Raw genomic sequence first — 21554 nt, forward strand, 5'->3', positions numbered from 1 at the left:
TGCTGGTGGCCACTGACTGCTTCCCAGGCTGACACAGGGCATTGGGGAAGGCTCAGCTTTGTGCTTGCTGCTGTTTGTGTCTGTGTGCAGCCTGCGTGCAGCAACATTAAGCAGCAGAATGGTGCAAATCACTGATTTTAACCTTGACTAAACAGTTGGGTTCCACATGAGGTTCAATTTCACCAACCAGAAGTGGCTTTGACTAATTCTCGTTGTTCCCCTCCATGTTTTGTTAAGGCTGGCAAGAAATTTTTGGTTTAAACTCTTCCTAGTGAACAAGATGGGAATGTCTCCTGATAACGTGTCAAGCAGACGTGAGGACCTGCACGGGTCTTGAAGCACCATTTGGAGGTTTACTGAACCCAGTACTCAGTACACCACTCGTTTCTGAGCACCCAGAGCTGGCATTTTTTCAAACAAATGCTGATACCTGCACCTCCAGATCCAAGTCACTGCTGAGATCCTCTGAAACTGCTCAGGGTTCCACATTTCAGCTGCATCCTCTGGGTCAGGCAACACGGCAATCCTCTCCTGTGCTCAGATGTTACTGACCCTGGGATGTTTCCCTCTCACATGCACAAAAATAGATTGTGCTACTTGGAAGGATTCTTCACTTTATTTTTAAGGCCAGTGAGAAAAAGGCCAAAGGTCTGATCCAAAGCTCACTACTGTGACTGATGGCCACTTCCATGGCTCCTCTGTGTGCTGGATTAAGCCTTTTGCCTCATTTTCTGCTTCCCCGCAAAGGAGAGAAAGACACAGAAAGCACCAAGGGAACAGCTTGTTTGGAAAGCGAGCTGCAAACCCAGCTTCATTCACTAGAAACTCCAGTCTGTTAATCCAGACACTGGCTGTTTGCTTTAAAAGACTGAGATGTAACTCTACAAGTTACTGCTGTGATCTTTGTACCAAAAGATGATTACTGGGATGATTCATTGGTCCTTGAAAGAAAGATATGAGGCAGACAGCGGGTAAAGAAAGCCAACCCTTATCGCCAGCTCTTCCTTCAATCACACCGGGCTCCTCATCTCCTTAGAGCCTTACAGATGGGAAAAGCAATCCTGCTTTCATATGACTGCAATTCAAAAGATTCACAACCTTACGACAAAGATTTTAGATAGTCCCTAAAAGACTTGTGAAATGCATTCGTAAACCCAAACCTTTTCCCTAATCTGTCAAGGCATCTTGAGACGCCAACTTTTCTCATTGCACGCTAGTGCTCATATATTCAGTCTCTGCTTGTTCCCAGATTTTGCAGAGGAAAATAGAAACTCCACTTCCTTTCCTTCAAGGAGCAACTCAGTTGGATTTTGAATAGAGCCGTGGCAGTGACAGACACGGTTACCTGCACTTGCCTAACTTTAAGGCAATGGCTTTGTAACACAGAAGGCTGGCAATGAGCAGATAACAGTACTTGGGTAAATACAGGTCAAAGGACGGAATTAATGTGTTTAGTATGAATGATGTAAGCACCTGGATTGGTTGATTTCACCATTAATGCATGATCTTTATAAAACTATAGGTATCTTACTGTTGAGAAACAAGGAAAAGCAAAGTAATTTGACTCGCTGTGGTTAAAGGCAGACACCGATGCATAGTAGTAAAATAAGTGATGTTTTCCTGCAGTAATTCTGAGTTATTTATTCTCCCCAGAAATAATCTGTTTCAGACCCCAAGCAGCTGAGAAAATGGCACATTTCAACCTACGACATTTCTCTGATGCAATGTTTCCATGACCTGAGCTTTGTTGTATTACAATACAAATAACCAATTCCAAAGCAATCACAAACTCGGACTAATCCACAGATCTTCTCTGTCAGGTGAAAAAAGCTCCGTGCTTAAGGTGGGAGACTGTGTAATTAGCAGCTGACCGGGGGGGCTGTACCACTGCTGTCCTGTGAGATAGGAGCCATCCGAGCACACTCCCTTGCAACTCAAGTGAACAATAAATATTAATACCTCTGGCTGCTTTCTTAGATACATATTTGTCAAAGCTATCATCCAATATCTACATCTACACCACTGGGATGGGGCTCAGATCTGTGTGTCTGAATGATTAAATGAACAAAGATATGAAACAAAGGAACCTGGACCATGACTACGCCGTGGAAACTGCAGTACAGGCTGTATTCTCTGGGTTGTCTGTTAAATGGAAAGCTCAGCATAAATGAACCTCTACTAAATGAAAAGTCATTCCCACAGAAGAAATAGACTCATGGATTTTTTTCTCTGATATTTCTTTCTTCAATAACACATCTACCTCTACCAAATCGATAGAAGTAAAAGGAAGTTCTTACCATAACCTCCATAGAAGCAGAAACAGAGTCCTTCTGTTCATTTTGGCTATGCGCAGCACAATTTCATGATCTTTGGTATTCTACAGGACGTTGCCTTAAATTGCATTATCAAACAGCTAAGCTGAGTAGAGATAGTTTACCAACTGTCCAAAAGCTGTTTCTCACTGGTGAATATCACACTGTAATCTGTTAAACTTCATTCTGTCACATTAAAATACATTTTGAAATTCTTGTGCAAACAAGGAGCACTGAAAACACTATTTTTCTTTTATTTTTTCTTCCCAAACAACTAAACTTTTGAAAGCAAACTCAAGTCCTGCTTCAGAGCCTAAAAAGGAAAGTATTCAGAATTATGGTTTTCTAGCCTAATTCTAAGCTACAAGACCAAAACCACACTCCTTGAGATCAGCTTTGTAAATATCAGCTCTCCATAATGGAAGTTTATCTAGGTTGCCACATCAGCTCAGTCTGCACACTGATTCTGTACACAGAAGAGCCTGCTCTGAAGTGTCTTGTACAAAATCACATCCACTTCTTTCTGATAAACGACCCTCATCCATCATACTCGGCACTGTTATGAGCATGTAACCACGCATGAAAAATTCCAGTAACAAACAGGAAACAACATCTGCAAACTAAATCATTGTTAAGACCACGCCATTCTGCTGTGACCAGCACAGCCACACCTACACCTGATGAAAAGTGATGTCTCAGCTTTGCATCAAGCTGAACAAAGCTAAGACACAGCATAAACACGAGCTCCATGCCTTGCTTCAATGGAGGCCTTCAGCAAGCAGTCAGGTCAGGGCTAGGAAAATTTGGTCTGGTGAAATGGACCTCATGGTGTGTTGGTAGTTGTGCGTTTAGAGCAGAATACAACTTTTGGGCAATAAGGAATATAAACTTTTACTAGCAGGCTTCGGTTATTGAAATTGCAAGCTTGTTGGACAAAACCTCTGTGTCCAGCTGGGGCTTTAAGAAGTCAATTTTCCAAAAAGCAAGGACAATATGATTAATGGATTTGGGGGAATAATAAGAGCAGAAAAACATTTAAGTCCAAACTCAGAGTTACATAAAGAATTGTACAGTATGGTTAAAATGTCACAATTCTAAAACCAAAACCAGGGGTTACCTTGGGTAAAGCCATTCTTTGGTCAACAAACAAAGAAAAGACCACAGAATGGCTTTGGTTAGAAGGGACCTCTGGGTCCAATCCTGCAGCTCTGTCAGGGACACCCAGAGCAGGTTGCCCAGGACCACATCCCAGTGGCTTCTGAAATTCTGGCAGGGAGAGTCCACAGCCCACAATCTAACAAGCCTAAGATTTAACAAACCAGAAAAGGGGGCAGTAATGAACAATTCATGGCTCTTCCAGTGCCCCTCTACACCACAGAGGGGCAAAGGACACTGAAAAAGCCAGAGATGTTTAACAGCCTGAAGCTGTATAAAGTCATAGTAGTGGAGTCTCACCGCCTCATAAGAAACAAATCTTGTCTCAGAAGATATGGGATCCTCAGCCACAGCTGTGTTTCTACAAACCACCTCATTACCAAGTGGAGAAAATAGATGCAATTAAGAAAGGTTAAAATATACGGTTAAAGGCTCGGGTATCTGCTGATGACTAAATATAATGGATGAGGAAGAGGAAAGCTGCAGTTTACGGGTCCTGCTGCAGTTCCTCATTGTCATTGTGTGCTGAGCACTTCTCATTAGACAGCACCCCGGCGGCAAACGGAGCTGCTCAAGCAGTAGCCTTTGGTGCCTGAGCTTTTCCCTCTGGATATGCTCAGATTTCCACAAGCCCTTCTGTTTCCTCTTTCCACTCTTCACCTCTAATTTCTTGTGCTATTCTGACATTCAGCTACCGCAATGCCAGTGTTGCCCTTAAAAAAAAATTAAAACAAAATCAAAACATAATTGTGCGGCAACAGACACCTCTTTCCATCCAGCTTTTTGTCTCTGGCAGATCTTGAACGCCGTCCTGTGCCACAGCCCACACAAAGAGCCATCTTCTCCCCAAGCTGAGTCTCAGATAACTCATGGCAGACGTGGCCTGGTCTTGCACAGTCTCCAAGACCCACCACAGGGACCAAATCAGTGCTCATTTCAGTGACTCACAAGAGGAAAGGTCACTCCCTCTGGTCTTAAAAGCAAAGCAAACAAAAACAACCACTTCCCCCAGGAAAAAAAATAAAAGAAAAAAGAAAAAAAAATATATGCATATATATGTACATATGTATATCTATATCTATGGTAGAAATTACCAACTTTTGCTTTTTCTTCTGCCAGTTCTCTGGACCTAAAAACTCTTAGGTCAACACCGTGTCTCTAACCATGGACTCCATCTTTACCTCTTAAAGAAATTCCAAACTGGCTGGAAGGAAGGGGGATGGGACAGATCCTTCAGCATTTTCTGCACAGCACCAGCCTGCAGCATTTTTAGAAATAAAATACTCAGAGTCTTGCCAGCTTTCCTCCACAGCAATTGCATCTATTTTGTACTCCATTATTCATATTCAGTCTTGGCTGGCGGGGGACCGTCGGGTCTGCCAAGGTCAGCATCACACTGCTGGTTGAGTTTTCCTCTAGCAGGGAAAACTCCCGTACCTTCATGGTTCATCCATACAACCCCAGAACTGCGGGGTCCATACCTCAGCAAGACAGGGAAACTTCCTGATTCTGAGAGAAGACCTGCACATCTCACTCAAAATTAAAATAAAAATAATAATAAAAAAATCTAACATCAAATAAAATCGCTCCTAAGCTCTGCACAGAGCTCGCCCCACCTGCGTTAGCTGCAAGGAGCGCTGTTTGATGTTTTCACAGAGGAGAACTCTCTCCAGGTGAAACCATTCCTGCCGAGCGAGCAGGCAGGGGGCACCTTGTTTGGGCCATAAGGAGAACTTTAAAATACAGCGTGACTACAGAAGAGAGCTTTTACAGGGAATGCAACAACGCTGACCTCTCTTCCCAAAATTCAGATTTCTTAAATGAGGTATTTCAGACTCTGCAAGATAATTTTGGCTGAATTATGCTGCCTGAATGTTCCCTGTACTCAACTTCCTATACTAAGAAAGACTGAAGTACAGTCCCGTTAAAAAAAGACACATTCTCAGCATTTTACCAACACCTTATTTTTCCTCTGTCAACATGGCTTTAGCTTAAAGTTTTTTTAAAATTTTAACTTTCAGGAGCTATCAGAACAATTAAGTTGTCAAGCATCTTCTACTAGAGCATCTCCAAACTTTTTAATATCAAGCAATTATTTGGCACTTACCAGACCAGATGCATTCACATTTCCAATTTAAATGCAAATACAATGGAGAGATTTCAGGTTTTGTCTCTATTTTTATAAATGCTTTTAATTTCTAAAAGAAAAGGATTTATTATTTTGGAGATGCCGTGTCTTTTTTTTACTTGTGTTCCAGTTACTGGCTTCTATTTCTTTTACTGCTTTTCCTTTTTGAAGGGAGAGGAGGTGTAGACCAAAGCTGGGCAGGTCCCCAGAGATATTCAGGTGAGGAGGCAGCTCAGGAGGTCTCCAGTCCATCCTCCTGCTCGAAGCATGGCCTGATGGATGAGCTCAGAGCTGGAAGGTCTCTGAGGACGGGGGCAGCACAAACTCCTGGCCCCTGGGAGCTGCCCCAGTGGTGTCACACCGTTACAGAGCCGATTTATAAAGTGGTGACAAACTGGCAGCTGGCATTCAGGAGGGTTTGAAACCCCATGCAGAAGAAAGCAAAATAACCAAAAGCATTCCTACGAAGTGATGTTACAGCCTGCCAGGGCACAGCCACGTGCCATCACAGCCTGACCTACGTGCTCAGGGCTATCCCATTCCGCAGACCGCCCACCTCGCAGGCAAACTGCAACTTTGCAAGTCTCATCGCGGGCCAGGCAAGAATTGGGATATAAATTAAACAATTCAGAGAAGCTGACACAATCCCCAGTGGGCTGTGCACTTGCCAAACAAATTATAAATCCTCTGAACATTACAGCTGGGCGTTTTCCAGGGCCAATGCCTTTATAAAGTTTAGTTCTTGTGCCAAAGCTGTCAAAAAATGAAATAAAAAAAAAAAAATAAAAAAATAGCCTCGCTGAACTCTCTTGGATGCCAAAAAGCAATCCACTGCAAATCTTCACTCTTCTCTCTGCCCACACTGCAAACAAAGCTCAGCCCGCAGTACCTGCCTTTCCTGCAAGCCCAGAGCAAAGCCCAGGCTCCAAGGTTTGGGCACTGGATTGTCCCCATCACTGAGAACTTTATTCTACCGAAGGACTTCATGACAGCCTGGATTTGTTCCAAGGCGCGATGCATTTCCCATCAACGCTTCCCTTTTATTTCACAGTTCAATGCCCTAGAAATGAATCAGGATCCTATAGAACTTTCCAAAATTATTTGTCAGAGACCTACCAGCCTCATTCACAGTTGTCTGATGCGATACAAATAAGTACATTAAAACACATTTCAAGGTCATCAAAATGTCAGATTGAAGAAAAAAATGTGGTGTTTTTTTTTTTTTTTTTTTCTATTTTCCTTCTCCCTTCAGGATGAGACAAAATTTTGAAAAACTCCATTATTTCTGTCAAAACAAAATGCTGATTTTGTTAAGACTACGCAGACCTCATCGTGTATTATTCAGTCAAGGTCTAATACCATATTAAACTACAACACCACACCCACACACAAGAAATTACCATGTCTCAGCAGTTCATATTTACTAGTCAAGCGACAGCAACAATAACTTTTTTCCTTGCTCTCTACTGAAGAAAGAGCATGGGCACCTGCAGCAGCCCCACTGGGCCAGAAGGAGAGAGACGAAACGAATGTCACTTCTATCCCTGCTGTACCTTCATAAACCGTGGTGCCTGACAGGCACCACAGGATGTGGCAGAGCAGCAAACTTATTTAAAAATAAGATTTCTGTACACAAAAACTCAGAGAAGTCCTAATGAAAGGGCAGAAGAATCAATAAACCATCTACATTTTTATATGGAACCATTTTATGAACTCGTCCACAATACAGCCCAGCCTGGGAGAGAGCACATATGCCTGAGAGTACTATTGCAGATAATAAAAATAAATGGACTTATTAAACTCTGAAGCCTGACTTTCTCACGCATTCATTCTCAGAGCTGTAAACTTTTAGGATAGTGCACCAGTAACTTATGACTGTAGCAACACGCTGGATGTGCCACGAGATTGGGTTTTCTGGGCAAAAATCCTGTCTGATTCCAACGCCAGTCACAGGGCACGGCTCTTGATGGAAGGATCGGAACTGGCTGGCAATGGCTTTTTGTAGTAATTGGGGCGATACCTGACACTTGGGTTGTCTGGTCTGGAGCAGAGGAGGCCAAGAGGCCACCTCCTTGCTCTCTGCAGCTCCCTGGGGAGGGGAAGCAGTCAGGGACATGAGGGAACGGCACAGAGCTGCCCCAGGGGAGGTTCAGACTGGGCATTAGGACACATTTCTTCACCGTGGGGGTGGTCAGACACTGGCACAGGCTGCTGAGAAAGGTGGTTGGTGCCCCAGGGCTATCGGTGTTCAAGAGGCATTTGGACAGTGACCTTGTTAATACGGTTTAACAAGTCCTCATTAATACGTTTATATGCACTACCAAAATCCAAATCCCACCTTTTGCATAAAACCTGTGAGCAATAGCTCTGTCCTGGCACTGGGCACCAGCCCGTGGGGGCCCTGCTCCCATTTCTGTTATTAACAGCACCTGAGGATCTCCCAGGGGTGACAGCAAAGGTGCTGATGTATAACCACGCAGACGTTATTTTAGACTTTATGTCATGCGATTGCTCGTAGCCAAGAAGGGAAAACCCAAAGAAAAAGCTCTGGGATAAACAGAGCTGTGGTGGGCAAGCAGAAGAGAAAGCAGGAGTACAAGAACAGACATCAGAAATACCAGATTTCAGTGCGTATTTTTCTTTTAAATGTAATAGAAAAGCAAGACAAATATCATTTATTTCACAACCTGGGTCTTTTTTTTTTTTTTTTTTTCAAGACATAATGAGATAGGTACTTCCAGCAATCTCAGCCTTAAATTGTATTTCTCCAGAGTGCTTTTTGTTCAGCAAAAGCTTTTGTGCTAATGTAGAGCACAGGTCATTTAAAATTATTATTTTATATTTAAACTGACAGGGAATCCCACCCCTTTGAAAAATTAACTCTAGACATTATGTTTCCACTTCACAGAAGGGAAAAGTCACAGAGTCCGAGTCAACTGGCATTAAAATAATGTTGCAGTTACAGTGGAAGAGACAAAGGAGTCTCTTTAAAGAAGATAAAGGAAGAACTCACTGAGGAGGCAACAAATTTGAGCTTGTGCACGGTGACACCCTTCCAAATAATATCAGTGCTGCACATTTGAAGACCTGTAAAACATCTCTCTGGTTCCACCTGATGCATAGGTGTCCTTCAGAGATGCTACCCAGCATTTTTGCTCTCTTCCTGGATGGAGGAGCCACCTTACAACCCTCATTAGCAGAAACCTTTATTTCTTCAGTAAGATACTGGTACGTATTGAGAGTTTTTTTGTTTTTTTTTTTTTTTTTTCCCCTTCACAATGCCTTTGGAATGTTTTTCTTCCATGTTCTCATACTTTTCAGTACTGGTTCAAGTCAAGTTGAAGTTGTACAATTTTCCAAAAGCTGTTGGCATATGATTATCTTGATTTCTGCCTCTTTTGACATTTTCAATTGTCACCCAAATACTGCATGGTATTGTGATGATCGTGTTTTTATGCACTGTCTTAAAGCTTATGAGGTCAATATTACCTTTTCTCTACTCTAATGCCTTGTGATATCTTCTTCAAATATGCACCGAAGAATAGAATAGAATTTCTAAGATTCTAAGAGAAATTTTTGAAGAAGTGAAATACCTCCAAGAGCAAAGTCTTTTTCTCACTTGAGTGAGAGGAGTCAAGATCCCCTTAGAGCTTCCTCTGCTTTCTGATGGTTTTGTCTAGAAATATGGTACAGGAAGCTATTCTACTCATCAGTCTGAGAGCAGTAAGGGAAGATGCCACTGAGGAGAATACCCACCAACACTCAGATGCCAGCAGACTTGCAACCATCTAAAGAAATACCGAGAAACTTCCATAATTACAACTGGTGAGCAGGCAGCTCTGCTGAAATGAGATAGTATTTCCTCCTTCTCTGTTTCGTCCTGGACACCTTGACAGATGACAACATATTTGATGGGATGGAGTATTTTGCAGTAACTTTGGGTAGGGTTAAACTGATAATGGCATTCTTCAAAATGGCTGTATTTCACAGACTTTCTCACCAAATGGTGACTTCACCAGGTAAAAAACACGTGGCCTCATTGCAGAGGCAGCTGTGCCACTGGAAAAGCCCCATGCACCACATCGCTTATTTGCCTCTGGTGAGCTCCCACTCAAAGCAAGCGGTGGAAATGGAAGACATTGCATTAAATCTGTGCCTCTGAATAAATGTCATAATGGTACTCAACACAACTGCTCTTCATCTCAGCAAAACTTTTGCTAACATTATCTGATGGATGGAAGAGAAAGGCACTGACTCAGTAAGTCAGCAGAACAGTGACAAAGGAAGCCAACTTTGGCTCACAACTTGTTTAAGAAAGTGGTACCTTTAAAGTACCTTACTTCTTCTGCAAGTGGTACTTTGACTGCCTGAGCAGGTGGTGAACGAGGGAGTCTCTTCCCCAGCAGATGTGCGCACCGCCTGGTGTTTTGCAAGGGTCTGCATTCACATGAACCAAAGAGAAAGTGTGCAGCGTGTTTTGTTGGAAGGACTTAAAGTTCCTTGTAAGATATACAGGCAAAAAGAGGAAAAAAAAGAACATCCAAAGGCGGTTATGACTAAATGGGTTCCTTGCATAAATGGCAGCTTTGGTCTATTTTACTTTCAGAATGTCTTCCATGCCAATGCTCACTGGAAGAAGAGAAAAATGAGTAATGGCAAAGAGATCTCACATTAAATGCTTATGCATAGTAGGAAGATGCAAACCAATACCACTGCTGGCGCAGCGCATAGCAGTCGCAGGAGCTAGTTACTCGCACCCTGGACATTTATGTATTTATGGTTATTTCTTTCTGAAGGATTCTCTCTGATTTTAGATTTATTTATTTTTAATTAAATGTATGGCAGTCATATGGCATCATCCTTGATGGATTCAAAGGAAAGTGTGATGGGTATTTATGAATTTGGGCAGTCAGCCACAAAGACAAGAAAATGCTCAGAAAAAAAAAATTAAAAAAAATCAAGAGCTGCTGGAAGATAAGGCAGCATCAATGGGATGAAGCTCACACAAAGGCATGTTTGGATAAATGCACGGTGAAATTTAGTAAGTTTTAAGGGGAACAAATTTAATCCAAGCCCTGATGGCACTTTTTACAATTTTACATTCCTATCTGTGTAAGATTAGGGGATTATTGTCTAGTCCTAGGATCGGTAGTCCAACCTGAGAGAAGCTGCAAACTCCAATTACCAACTGCTTCTCCTGCAAGGCTTAGTTGCCATTTCAACTAAATACTCTTTTCTCCTCAGCTGCTGTGTGAAAATCCTGATAAACAGCAACAAAAAAAGAGATGAAAGAGAGAAGCAATGAGCTGCAGGCAAAATGCTAAGAAACATAGACACAAAGTAAAATCCAAACTTGGGTGCAAATTTCACTCACATTTCACTGTGAAACCCAGCATCCCTTTTAGTAAATATAAATCAACTAAGGCCAGAGTAAAAAGACTTTTTAAAGACAATTCTTTCCCTTTAACAGAAATAATAGTAAAGGGGAAAAATCACAGCACGCAGCCATGTACTGGGGGGTGATGTTCCTTGTGGTGGTTGCTTCTCAGAATTAATGGCCACACAGAAGAGAAGAAAAAAAAGAATCTTCCTCAAATGTTTTAATGATATTTTGTTCAACATCTTGCAGCTCCTAGGCATCTCATAGGCATGGGCTTCTATAAATAAAAATGTGAGGGCATATCATTATTATGCTATGACTCATGGAATTTGTATCTGCAGGGAGCTAGGGACTTGGCTTTTCCTCTGGGCTCTCTGGTGCTGTCTGCTGGGTCAATTAAAATACTCAGATTTCCTTTCACACAAAACCTTTCCTCTCCCTTTGCTTATTCTGAGTGTGTGTTTCACTCACATCTTCCCTTCACAACCTCATCACCGTTGTAAATCACAGCAAATTAATGTTGATGCTGTGTTCTTGAAACAACACTGCTTTTGCCTCTTGACAACAAAACCCCTAAGCCAAATGTCAAAAATTCAAATGGAAGTACAATATTACAAATAAATCTGTGGACTTCTCCTGATAAACTCCTGCAGACCTAGGCTGATGTGGTGCTCCCTCCCTGACCCCCAGAACAGAAATAGCTTCTAATTCATCGTCCTGCTGAAGAGCATAATATGTCGGGCAATAAGAACTGAACAGGGGTTATGGCTCTCATAAAATATTCACACCACTGGCTCCTTATACAGCAGTTTCTCCTGAGTATGATTAATCACATGGCATTATTTAAAGTTCCTATAGCGTGGGAGTTTATGTTTCGGTAGCATTCATAGATTAGATTATAGAAAATTAGTTTCAGATGAACTGTTTGCTTCAGGTAGATTAATCCACTCAGATGATGCCTACCAGCCAAGTGAACTCCACCTTCAAACCAACTGGCCATGTCCCTGGGGTTACCCAGAAAGCGGTAAACAAGTGGGGAGAGTTTCTTTCCAACTGTCAGTAATTGCTCTGCAAGCACTCTTCTCTTACTTTTATCTAAGACAGACATTTAGTCTGCTATTTAGCATAATTAAAGCATAGATACTAATCTAAAGCTCCTACCCAGGGAGCAGTCGTCTGATGGCAGCAGATTCACAGCATGCACAACAGCCTTAATTTCAGTAACATGCTCAGCTGATGGGAAGGAAGAAAAGGGTGAGGTAGGAAATGATGTCCAGGAGCTCAGGACCCATTAGAGGGAAACTCTGCCATGGCCCCTGCCCTCAGGGCACTGCTAAAAGTGTGTGTGCAGAGGAAGGGCAAACCTTCGCGCTCAAAGGCAATGACACGGTGTCCTTTGGCAAGCATTTGTCCCTGGTTTGCATGAGAGCTGCTGCATCTACATGGTACAAAGAGGCACAACTTCACCCCAGGCACAGCCCCAAGTAGGGGGCTGGAACCCAGCACAAGAGCCAGTGGCTACCCGAAGCCAGCACCAATTCACTTCATGCATTACTAGAACTGACCAGAAATACATCTGGAAATGTAGGATGCCACTATGTGAACAGAGATTAGAGTTCAATTTATCCTCCAATGTAAAGGCTGCTGGTTTGCCAGCTCAGCTTACCTCTTACAATGATGTTGGTGGACTTTTTTGCAGGGTTTCCAACATTGTTATTGGCGACACAACTGTACGTGCCAGCATCTTCCGACGTGATGGCAGGTATCGTCAGCGTGCCGCCGTTCAGGACCGTCTTCTCGGGCAGGACACCAGCGGACCTCACCCACGTCAGGCTGGGGGCTGGCTCTCCACCTGTTGTCACGCAGACCAAGGTGATCGCCTCACCAGGGTTCACCACTATCGGGTCGTCCACAAGAAGCTTAATCGAAGGGGATGCTGCAAAACACAAGAGGAAAAGGAAGGTGTAGTGGGGCAATACCTGTGCCGTTGCTCAGTCCGGCCAAGCACACTCAAGTCAAGTAAGATCAGCAAAGGCTTCAGCTGCAGCACTGCTAGGAGGAGCACACGTCCTCCGAGAAGGCTGCTCCCCATCCTCCTGCTCCACCTGGCTCCATGCGTCCCCTGCTCGGGCACCTGCTTGTCCCTCACTGTCAAACAGTGGGTGAGGATTTATGTGCAGCCGAGCTTGGGAAGTAAAGTATAATGCACGGGATAGGTGCCAGCATGCTGGATTTTCCACCCTGGAAGAAAAGCATTAGTAACAATCTTCTTTGGCACAGACACCACGTTGTTCTCTTCAAGTCAGATCCTCTCCATTGAGAACCAGCCCTCTTAATCCACCCGCCTCCCCGATGAACTCCCCGGGACTTGGCTGCGAACTGAGAGGAATTTGTAGAGTTTGAGTCATGTCTGCCGAGCCAGGAGTCACCCCATGGGACACCCCCAGCACACTTGGAAGCAGCAGAACACAGCTCAGGCCCTTTTATCCTGCTCAGGCTGTGCGCCCAGCAGCCCCAGCCCCGGCTCCATCCCCTCCCTCACTGGCAGGTGGGAGAGGTGCAGGCTAATTAGGCCCCTGCTAATTGCCACACGGCGGGCAAAGAGCCTTTGGGCAGCACCACCACCACGTGAGCTGAACTACACTTGCTAAGGGCAAGATGCTGCTGCTCTCAGAAGGGAGAAAGAAGCCTATGATTAAATTTAATTCTCTCTCCTTGCCTCTTTTTTCCCCTGAAATACCTGCACACGACATACGGGGAGCAGCAGAAACACTCGGTATGAAGCAACACGGCGGGGCAATCCGTTTTAGATGCTGGAACATAGCATGGCAATCCGAGCTGCAATTTTTCTGGAGGGATCCACCCTTACTGGATTAGGGCTTGGCTTGAAGGAGTACTCCAAGCTACATAAAGGATGAGCCAAAGCCTGAACGCACATTGCTAGCACAGAAAAACAGCAGTGCTAGACAAACGTGTGCGTAAAGGTGAAGGATGGAAATTTTGTGCAAAATCTAGGGAAAGAAAACCAGAAAAGGTGACAATAAAAATAAAAGGAAATAAAAATGTTACATTTGGAAGTAGCATATCACTATCACTGTTACTATAGAGATACTCTCATGTGCTCTGCTTTATATGTGAATCTTATTTTGATATTAAAAGAATATAATAATCACTAAAGGCAGGTATAAGTCAACTACAAGATAAGAGTTTTCTTTACTGGGCACTCACCCAGGAGGAGCTGGCTCTCTGCTTTCACAAGCAGCAACACATGAAGGGGAAGCATTTCTTTTACACCCGTCCCCAGCAGAGGGAGAACAGGCCATACGCCAGCCAGGGAAACCCTTCAGGAGAGCAGGAGCACAGAGGTTTAGGGGCAAAGCCTCCTCCTCCAGCTCCTCCAGGCTCAAAATCCCACGGACACTTTCCAATGTCAATTGCTGGGCTCATGTAACTGACATAAAGGCAACAAGGCTGGGTGCTTGGCTAAAAATATGGACAGGAAACTGGCCGCTAACTGTGTAGGTGTCTGAGTGTGAGCCCCCGACCTCAATCTCCATCATCGGCTGGTGCATCCACCAGCTGATGGGCTTCTCTTTGGGGATTAGAGATATGAGACTGGGCAGCATGTCCTATGCTGTGCTGTAGCAGTTATTTGTTCAGAATAAAGTGGCAGAGGCAGGGATCCAGGCACCCTACATCCCCCCGTGCAGTTAGAGCTGAGCTCAGACCTGTGGGGTCATCACCCAATGCAGGGCTTGGGTAGCGCTCAGCTGGCCGCTCTTGCTCCTTCCCTCCCCACCCTGGTAAATGACTTTTCCTCAACAATTCTGGCAAGAAGCTGTTCTCTGCTCTTGCTAAACATCCAGCCATGAGACAGGGAACAAGAGAACCACAAATAACGCTTCAAAACTTCGAACAAAAGATGAAAGCTCCAACGATGTCAACCCAACCTGGTGCTGCTGTTTACCATAATAGCCTCGTAATCCTCCAGATGAAAGGGGGCCCTTTGCCATCCTTCAGGTAGAGAGACAAAGATAGCAGCTGATGTTGATAAAAATGCTGTGATACATCCCTTTCATCACAGCACTCAAAACAGTAAGTACATGAAAATTACGGTTTGCATACAGCAATTTCTCCTTGCTTACACCACACATTTCACTTAACTACAACCTACCCCACCAGGCAAACACAAACAAAAATCCAGCAACACGTTCAACGACTACCATGAAAAGCCTGCTTTAAAGCAAAGAATATTAAATAATTCAGAGGAGATACTAAGGGTTCCTGCAAATGAAACTCACTGTAGCATATAAAGGGTCAAATGTCTATTGCAAAGAGAATACGAAACCCCAGGAACAATGATCTATTATTTTGATATTTCCTTGCTTGAAGTCCTATAGACAATCAGCACTTTATGGCATCATACCAACAACACAGAGCCTCTTATTTTCAGCTTTGCGGTGCAGCCAGTGGCGGGATTTGGTCTGGCTGGGTGTCACACGTGTGCGACCAGGCTGTGGCTGGGGGATGGAAAGGCTGAGAGGCTCCTGGAGCTCCCCTGGACTTTGTCCCTCCATGCTGAGCGCTGCTGCCAGCCCAATGCTTCCCATTTCCAAAGCTCATTTCTGCTCTTGGTGCAGCTAACACTGAGCTTTCCTCCTTCAGCCAGGGATGGGCAGGGGTGGGAGTCAACACTGCTTTTGTGCCAAATGTGGATGTGGAAAACAACAGGGCTAAAGCACTGGTTTAGTCACCTTCTGGATGACTTGTATTAATTATCTTGGGTTAATTAACAGCATGTAGGCTTTCTGCAGGTCTGCTTTGCTGGGTAGCTCTGCTGCATTCCTCCACCCAGAACCGTTTCCCCTCCCAGACCACAGGAACGCCTCCACCTGCTCCCAGGGGATGCTGCAGTGACACAGCCACAGGCAGCTGCCCATCCCACAGAGGGGCAACGCAGAGCTGGGGCACTGGCAGCAGTGGGGAAGGCAAAAAAAAAAAAAAAAAAAAAAAAAAAAAACAACAAGTAACAGGAGGGACAGTAAGCCCTGGACTGTACTGCATAGGGTTGCCACCGAATCCCTCTCCCCCAGATTTCCCAAGCAAATACCTGCTAGACAAAAGGTTTAGGACCAGTTTGGGCTGGGGAAATGGAGCTCGCTGCCCTGTGGGATCTCTCCCTGTTCTGGTTTCAATGACAGAGAGAAATACTGCCAAAAGACAACTCATTATCCATCTTAAACTATATTCTGGCAACCTCCCCCTGCGGTGGCTGTCTCTCCCCGTGGACTGCCGGCAGAGACCAGAGGGCAGCTCAATCACCGCAGGTGACATCCAGGGGCCTGGAGGTAGCTGACACCAATCCAACCCTCAGCACGAGACCCTACAGGTGCTTCAGGAGCCTACAGATGTGAACAGGTTGTTTTGGCCTAACCCACTCCTTAAAATGGATTTTTTGTCTCACTTATTGGTAAATTTTGGGGGCTAAACACACAAAACAGAACTGTTTAATTCATTGCCATGCCGTATTTTCAGTCCAACGTGATTAAAAAATAGAGCAGGCATTTATAAAGATGACAAGATGATCCAGAGCAATTATAATAGTTGATGATTATACCAAAATATTGGTGAAGGACTATTAAAACTCATGCTTCAGGGCATAATTTATTTTTTTTTTTTGGTCAAGCAGGAGGAAAGACTATGACATATCTCTTACACTGCTTTTATACTCTCTCCTGAAATGTCTCAGTGGCTCTTGTTAAGGACAGAATGAGATGTGATCCTAATGGGCTCTGCACATGGTTAAGCACCCCGTGCACTTGCAAAGCATCTCGCATGACTGAACCCAGCCAGGAGAGCCACGGTGCAGCCCCAGCCCAAACCCAAACTGCGATATTTGTTTAGATAGCAGGAAATCATGCAACTGAGTCAGAAGGAAGAGGAGATAAAGACTCCTCCAAGAGATCTGACTCATATTAAAATGACAGGATTGAAAAAGCCACTGCGTGCAGTTGAGTGCTCATGGCACAAGTCTGAAAGACGCTGGAGCTGTGTCTGCCTCAGCCTCCAGCACACAGGTGGTTTCACCCAACAGCATCCACTCCATCTGTGACAGCAGAAATACGAGCATGAGCCACGTATTTCTACAGACCACCCTGCTTTCCCAACACAAGGCTGGAGCCCGGACTGACATTATGCCTGCTCACTTTCAGACAGGCACGAAGAGATAAGCTTTGAGGCTGGTGGAGACCCTCACATCCTCACTAAAAAGCTTTCACGCGGTCTCAGCTGAGATCATTTGAAGAGAAGCATATTGCCGTGCCAGTACGCCAGCGATTTACGCCTCCAATCTTCATTTTATTATACAAGTTTTGCAAAAAGTTAGTTTCAGCAAGCAGGCTACTTGGCTGGTTGCCACGTTTACACAGGGCTCTTCTTACATGAAAGGCACTTTGAGATCGAAGTGCTTCAAAGCCCCCAGAACTCAGCAGGTAGATGTGCAATCAAAAGGGAAGACGCGTGACTACACCAGCCACGAGTTCCCTCTGCGAAGCCACTGCCTCCTGCCATAGGAATAAGTTCCTCAGTTTGTGTTTAAATCTTGATGAGATCCCTCAAAATTCCACGAGAAGGTTTAATTTAGGGACATATTTTATTATTTTCCACCGCTGTATGACTGAATTTTGTTTAATCATGTCATAAATATGCCATTTATTTACTTCTATTCTCCTTGCTCATCCTTCCAAACTGTCTGAAATTTTTCTTCTCCTTCTTCCTAGCCCCAGAGCTCCATCCCTTCATACCACAAAGCCACGTTTGGGTCCTGGAGATATCCTGACACATCCTGCCACACAGATCAGAACTGATGTCCTCAGATTGGTGTAGAGTCAAAGACTGATGGATTTTACAGATTTAAGCACTATTCAGCACTGGTTTAGGAAGTTCAGCATCAGGTCCAACACAACTGTTCAATACCAAAGCTCGTGGAGACATCGAAGGTGCTCACGTGTGAAATCACAAATTTTTAAGGAATTTCTAACATAGCAAAAATGTCCCTGTCAGAATCAGTCCCTACTATGTGGAGTGTGTTATCAACCCAGAGCCACTTCCAATGTTTCATCCAGGCTTAGGTCTCCCTTAGATAACTTCAGCCACTCATTAGACAAACACGGGGCCATCCAGGTGTGGCAAGCAAAGCATCTCCCAGCCAGAGCCTTCATCCTGGCATCAGCACAGACTCAGCCAGGCAACCTGCCCAGCGGAAACCTTCTTTCAACTCCCTAATAGGAAGAATAAACTTTGTAATACAACAATAGCAAGCTTTGGTAAATATTTCCATGGGGGAGTGCATGGAACAAGCTTTCCAAACATCCTATTTGGACACCGCAATGAGAACGGCTCCGTTTTCAAAAGAGCCCCGCGTCTTCGCAGTGCTTTAGAAGCAGGGGTTTCCAAGCGCCAGCCCCACGTTTCCAAGTCATGGTTGGTTTGCCAGGGCACAAAGGGAGCCGCAGTGCTGCTGCGAGCCCTTCCCTGTGAAGAACAAGGCCCTACTCATGGAGAGGGAAGCCGCTCAGGTCCCATTCATATTGCAGCTGCAGCCTTTTTAAAGGGACTTCAGTTCGGAGGCTTTCGCGTGCAAGTACTGCTTCGGCGCCCCGCATATTTCACAGCACCGTGGAGCCTGGCTGTGAACGCCACGGTGCACAGCAGAGCGTCACAGAGCGCTGCTGCAAGTACACCAGGGCAGAAACCAAGGCCCAGTCACCTTGGAGAATTAAAATCAGAACCGAATCAATGTGTTTTTAGTTAGTATTAACATGTGCACACAAGACAAGTTGGGCACTGTTGGCATACAGACAGAGATTAACTACAAAAGGTGTCCATGACATACACCGATCCTCACAGAGGAACAGAACAGCATGCAGCAAGCGCTGCTTTTGATTAATGACTTGAGCCAAAGTTTGCCAGATCCAGCGTAAAGCTAGCAGTCATTAAGTTATCATTAGCACCCTAATATACGTGCTTAACCACATCAGCCTACCAAGCACCTCTGACATGACAACCCAGCTCTACAGCAGTGTTTCCAACGTTAAGCAGAGCCGCCATGGGATCACTTGCAGAGAGACTGGAAACATCCAATTATTGACCCAGTACTGATGTTAACTGAACATGAAAGGAGCAAAGTCTGAGCTGCTGCCGGGGCTGGGTATGAGACAGGTCTACACCGAGAAGAGAAAGACATCTGACACTGATGTAGCACACAGAAAAAACCTGATGCCAAGGTGTGTTATAATTACAATGAGGCAAATATTTGTACCTGGACTGGGTATACGGAACGGAGGAAGTGTCACGGTTGGCTCTGAGCATCACTGGGAAACACAGAAGTAAACTAACAATTTAATAGCCATGTCAAAGTAGAGCAGAAAGTTATGTCCTTGAGAACTCACTCATCTATGATGAATAAAAATGAGAAGACATCATTTCCTCCAGTTTTGTGAATTATTTCATATGCAGAACCAAAGTAATAGAACGTAATTGAATTACACTTTCTCATATATACGTGTGCATGTGCATCCATTTAATTTACAGGGTTGATTTCCTGCAGGAATACAACGCATATGCTCCTAACACACATACACATTATCAACAGTCCCTTGCAAGTCAGAGCAGAAAGAGAGAACACTTGAGGTCCCCACTGTGCTGGGAGCATCATTTCTTATTTACCTACCCAGTATAGTTCAAATATATAGAGAGATATTTAATTCCCAGCTGAGGTCAAGATTTTGAATTATTGGGTAAAAATAAACTTTTTATTGACCACACTGTCACAGCACACTGTGATATTGTAGGTCCTTTCTTTTCATCAATACCCTCTCAGAAAACAACAACCAAACCCACTTTTATGCACCCATCCTCTCTGCTTTTATCCTTCCTGCTTTTTGCCGACAGAGCCATAATCTTGACTTATGTTTGACAGTTCCTCTTGTTGGTCTTGCAAACGACAGAAATCCTGCAGGCAGAACGTGCCAGCGTGTATCGACCCAGCCAGAATAAGACACTCCAGTGGGCCAAACTGTCAAGCAAGCATCCACTTACATGTGCCAGCAGCTCTTCTGCGCTCTCAGCCTGTGCACACTTAGCTAGAAGAAGCAAGGCTTCTTGGGTCAGTTCACCTTGGGCTTGGCAATGAGTTCTTCAAGAAAGGCAAGGGGGAAAAATAGGCAGAGACACGTAAATCTGAGCTCTTTGCCGATTTAGGACTGAAATTCATCACAGATTCCCAGGTTGGAAGGGCCGCTGGAGGCCATCTGGTGCAAGCTCTCTGCTCCAGCAGGGACACCCAGAGCATGTTGCTCAGGACCACGTCCAGAAAGTTTTTCAAGATCTGCAAGGATGGACACTGCACAACCCCACTGGGCAAGCTGTGCGAGCACCCAGTCATCCTCACGGTGAAAATCTGTTTTTATAAAGTTGTGTCAAGTAGTGGCCGGTCACTTAGAGCTCTGGACTTCAGCAGTGTCTCATTCAGCTGCTGCAGGCAATCTGCTGCAGGCAATCTGCATGCGCAGGAGTAGTGAAACACTCCAGCTCTAACAACCTGCAAGTTCTCAATGACTTTGCATTTAGACACATAAAACATATGGCACCTCTTCAGCATACAGATCAATCTTATTTTTTTGTTACTTGCTATTTTTCTCATTTCATCATTCCCCTTAAAATTCTAGCACTTGCCCGGGAAGAGATTTTTTTTTTTGACTTTATACACGCAGTTACAGACATACTATCAAGAATGTAAAATTATGATGTTGCAGGGGAAGCAGGAAGGAGAGTTGCAGGAGAGAAATGAAGCAAAGAATGAGATTATATTTAGCAAGGTCCATTTTCTGCTGGGATCAGCCCTTACCAGACGCAACAACACCCCTGGGTGCAGATATCTGGAGTGCGGGCCCCAGAGAGGGAACAGGTAACCCTTCCCTCTCCCTCCATTCTAAATAGCCTTTTTTTTTTTTTCCTCCCCCAACTTTTTCTGAAATCTTCTGTTTTTTAACCAATGGGGACGCAGCTTTGATGACTCATCTTCTTTCTTCCCAATTTGCCTGGCTGCTTTTCATCGAGCAGCAGCAGCACTTTGATGACTCGCACTTTGCTCGTGCTGCCGTTCACGCACAGATGTGGCATTGATAGCTCCAACAGGGAGGAAGGGAGGCGGATACGTTTGCTATTCAGAGCACTTCCTCAGTGGTTACGCTCTGGAGACAACTACAATAGCTCACAGCTCCCACACTGTATGAACTATTCATTCTGTGGACGTTTTATCAAGAGGGTATGAAGGGGAGGCAGGATCCTCCCTTTAGCAGCAGAGTAGTGTTAAATCAGCTTAACCCACTCATGAAACTGTCCCCTTCGTCACTATATTTAGATGCAAACCTACATTTAACCAATGTAGGTTTAAATTCATCTCTGCTAATTTCAACCACTGGAATGTCAGGCGTGCAACGCGAGGTCATGGATCTTGATGAGATGTAAGCACCCCTAAAGCCCAATTCCTGCTCTCCAAAAATAGACGGGATGAATT

At 44.5% G+C, this 21554-nt stretch overlaps 1 protein-coding gene across 1 annotated transcript in view; it reads right to left on the bottom strand.

Moving 5' to 3' along the window:
- The window catches only part of MDGA2 (MAM domain containing glycosylphosphatidylinositol anchor 2), a 340235-nt gene that overhangs the window by 145746 nt on the left and 172935 nt on the right, over positions 1-21554 (bottom strand). Inside the window, exon 6 of the mRNA XM_032187749.1 lies at positions 12642-12911. Within this exon, the coding sequence (XP_032043640.1) occupies positions 12642-12911 (270 nt within the window). The remainder of the gene's footprint in view (positions 1-12641; positions 12912-21554) is intronic.

Source organism: Aythya fuligula, chromosome 5, assembly GCF_009819795.1.
Source record: "Aythya fuligula isolate bAytFul2 chromosome 5, bAytFul2.pri, whole genome shotgun sequence".
Lineage (NCBI taxonomy): Eukaryota > Metazoa > Chordata > Aves > Anseriformes > Anatidae > Aythya > Aythya fuligula.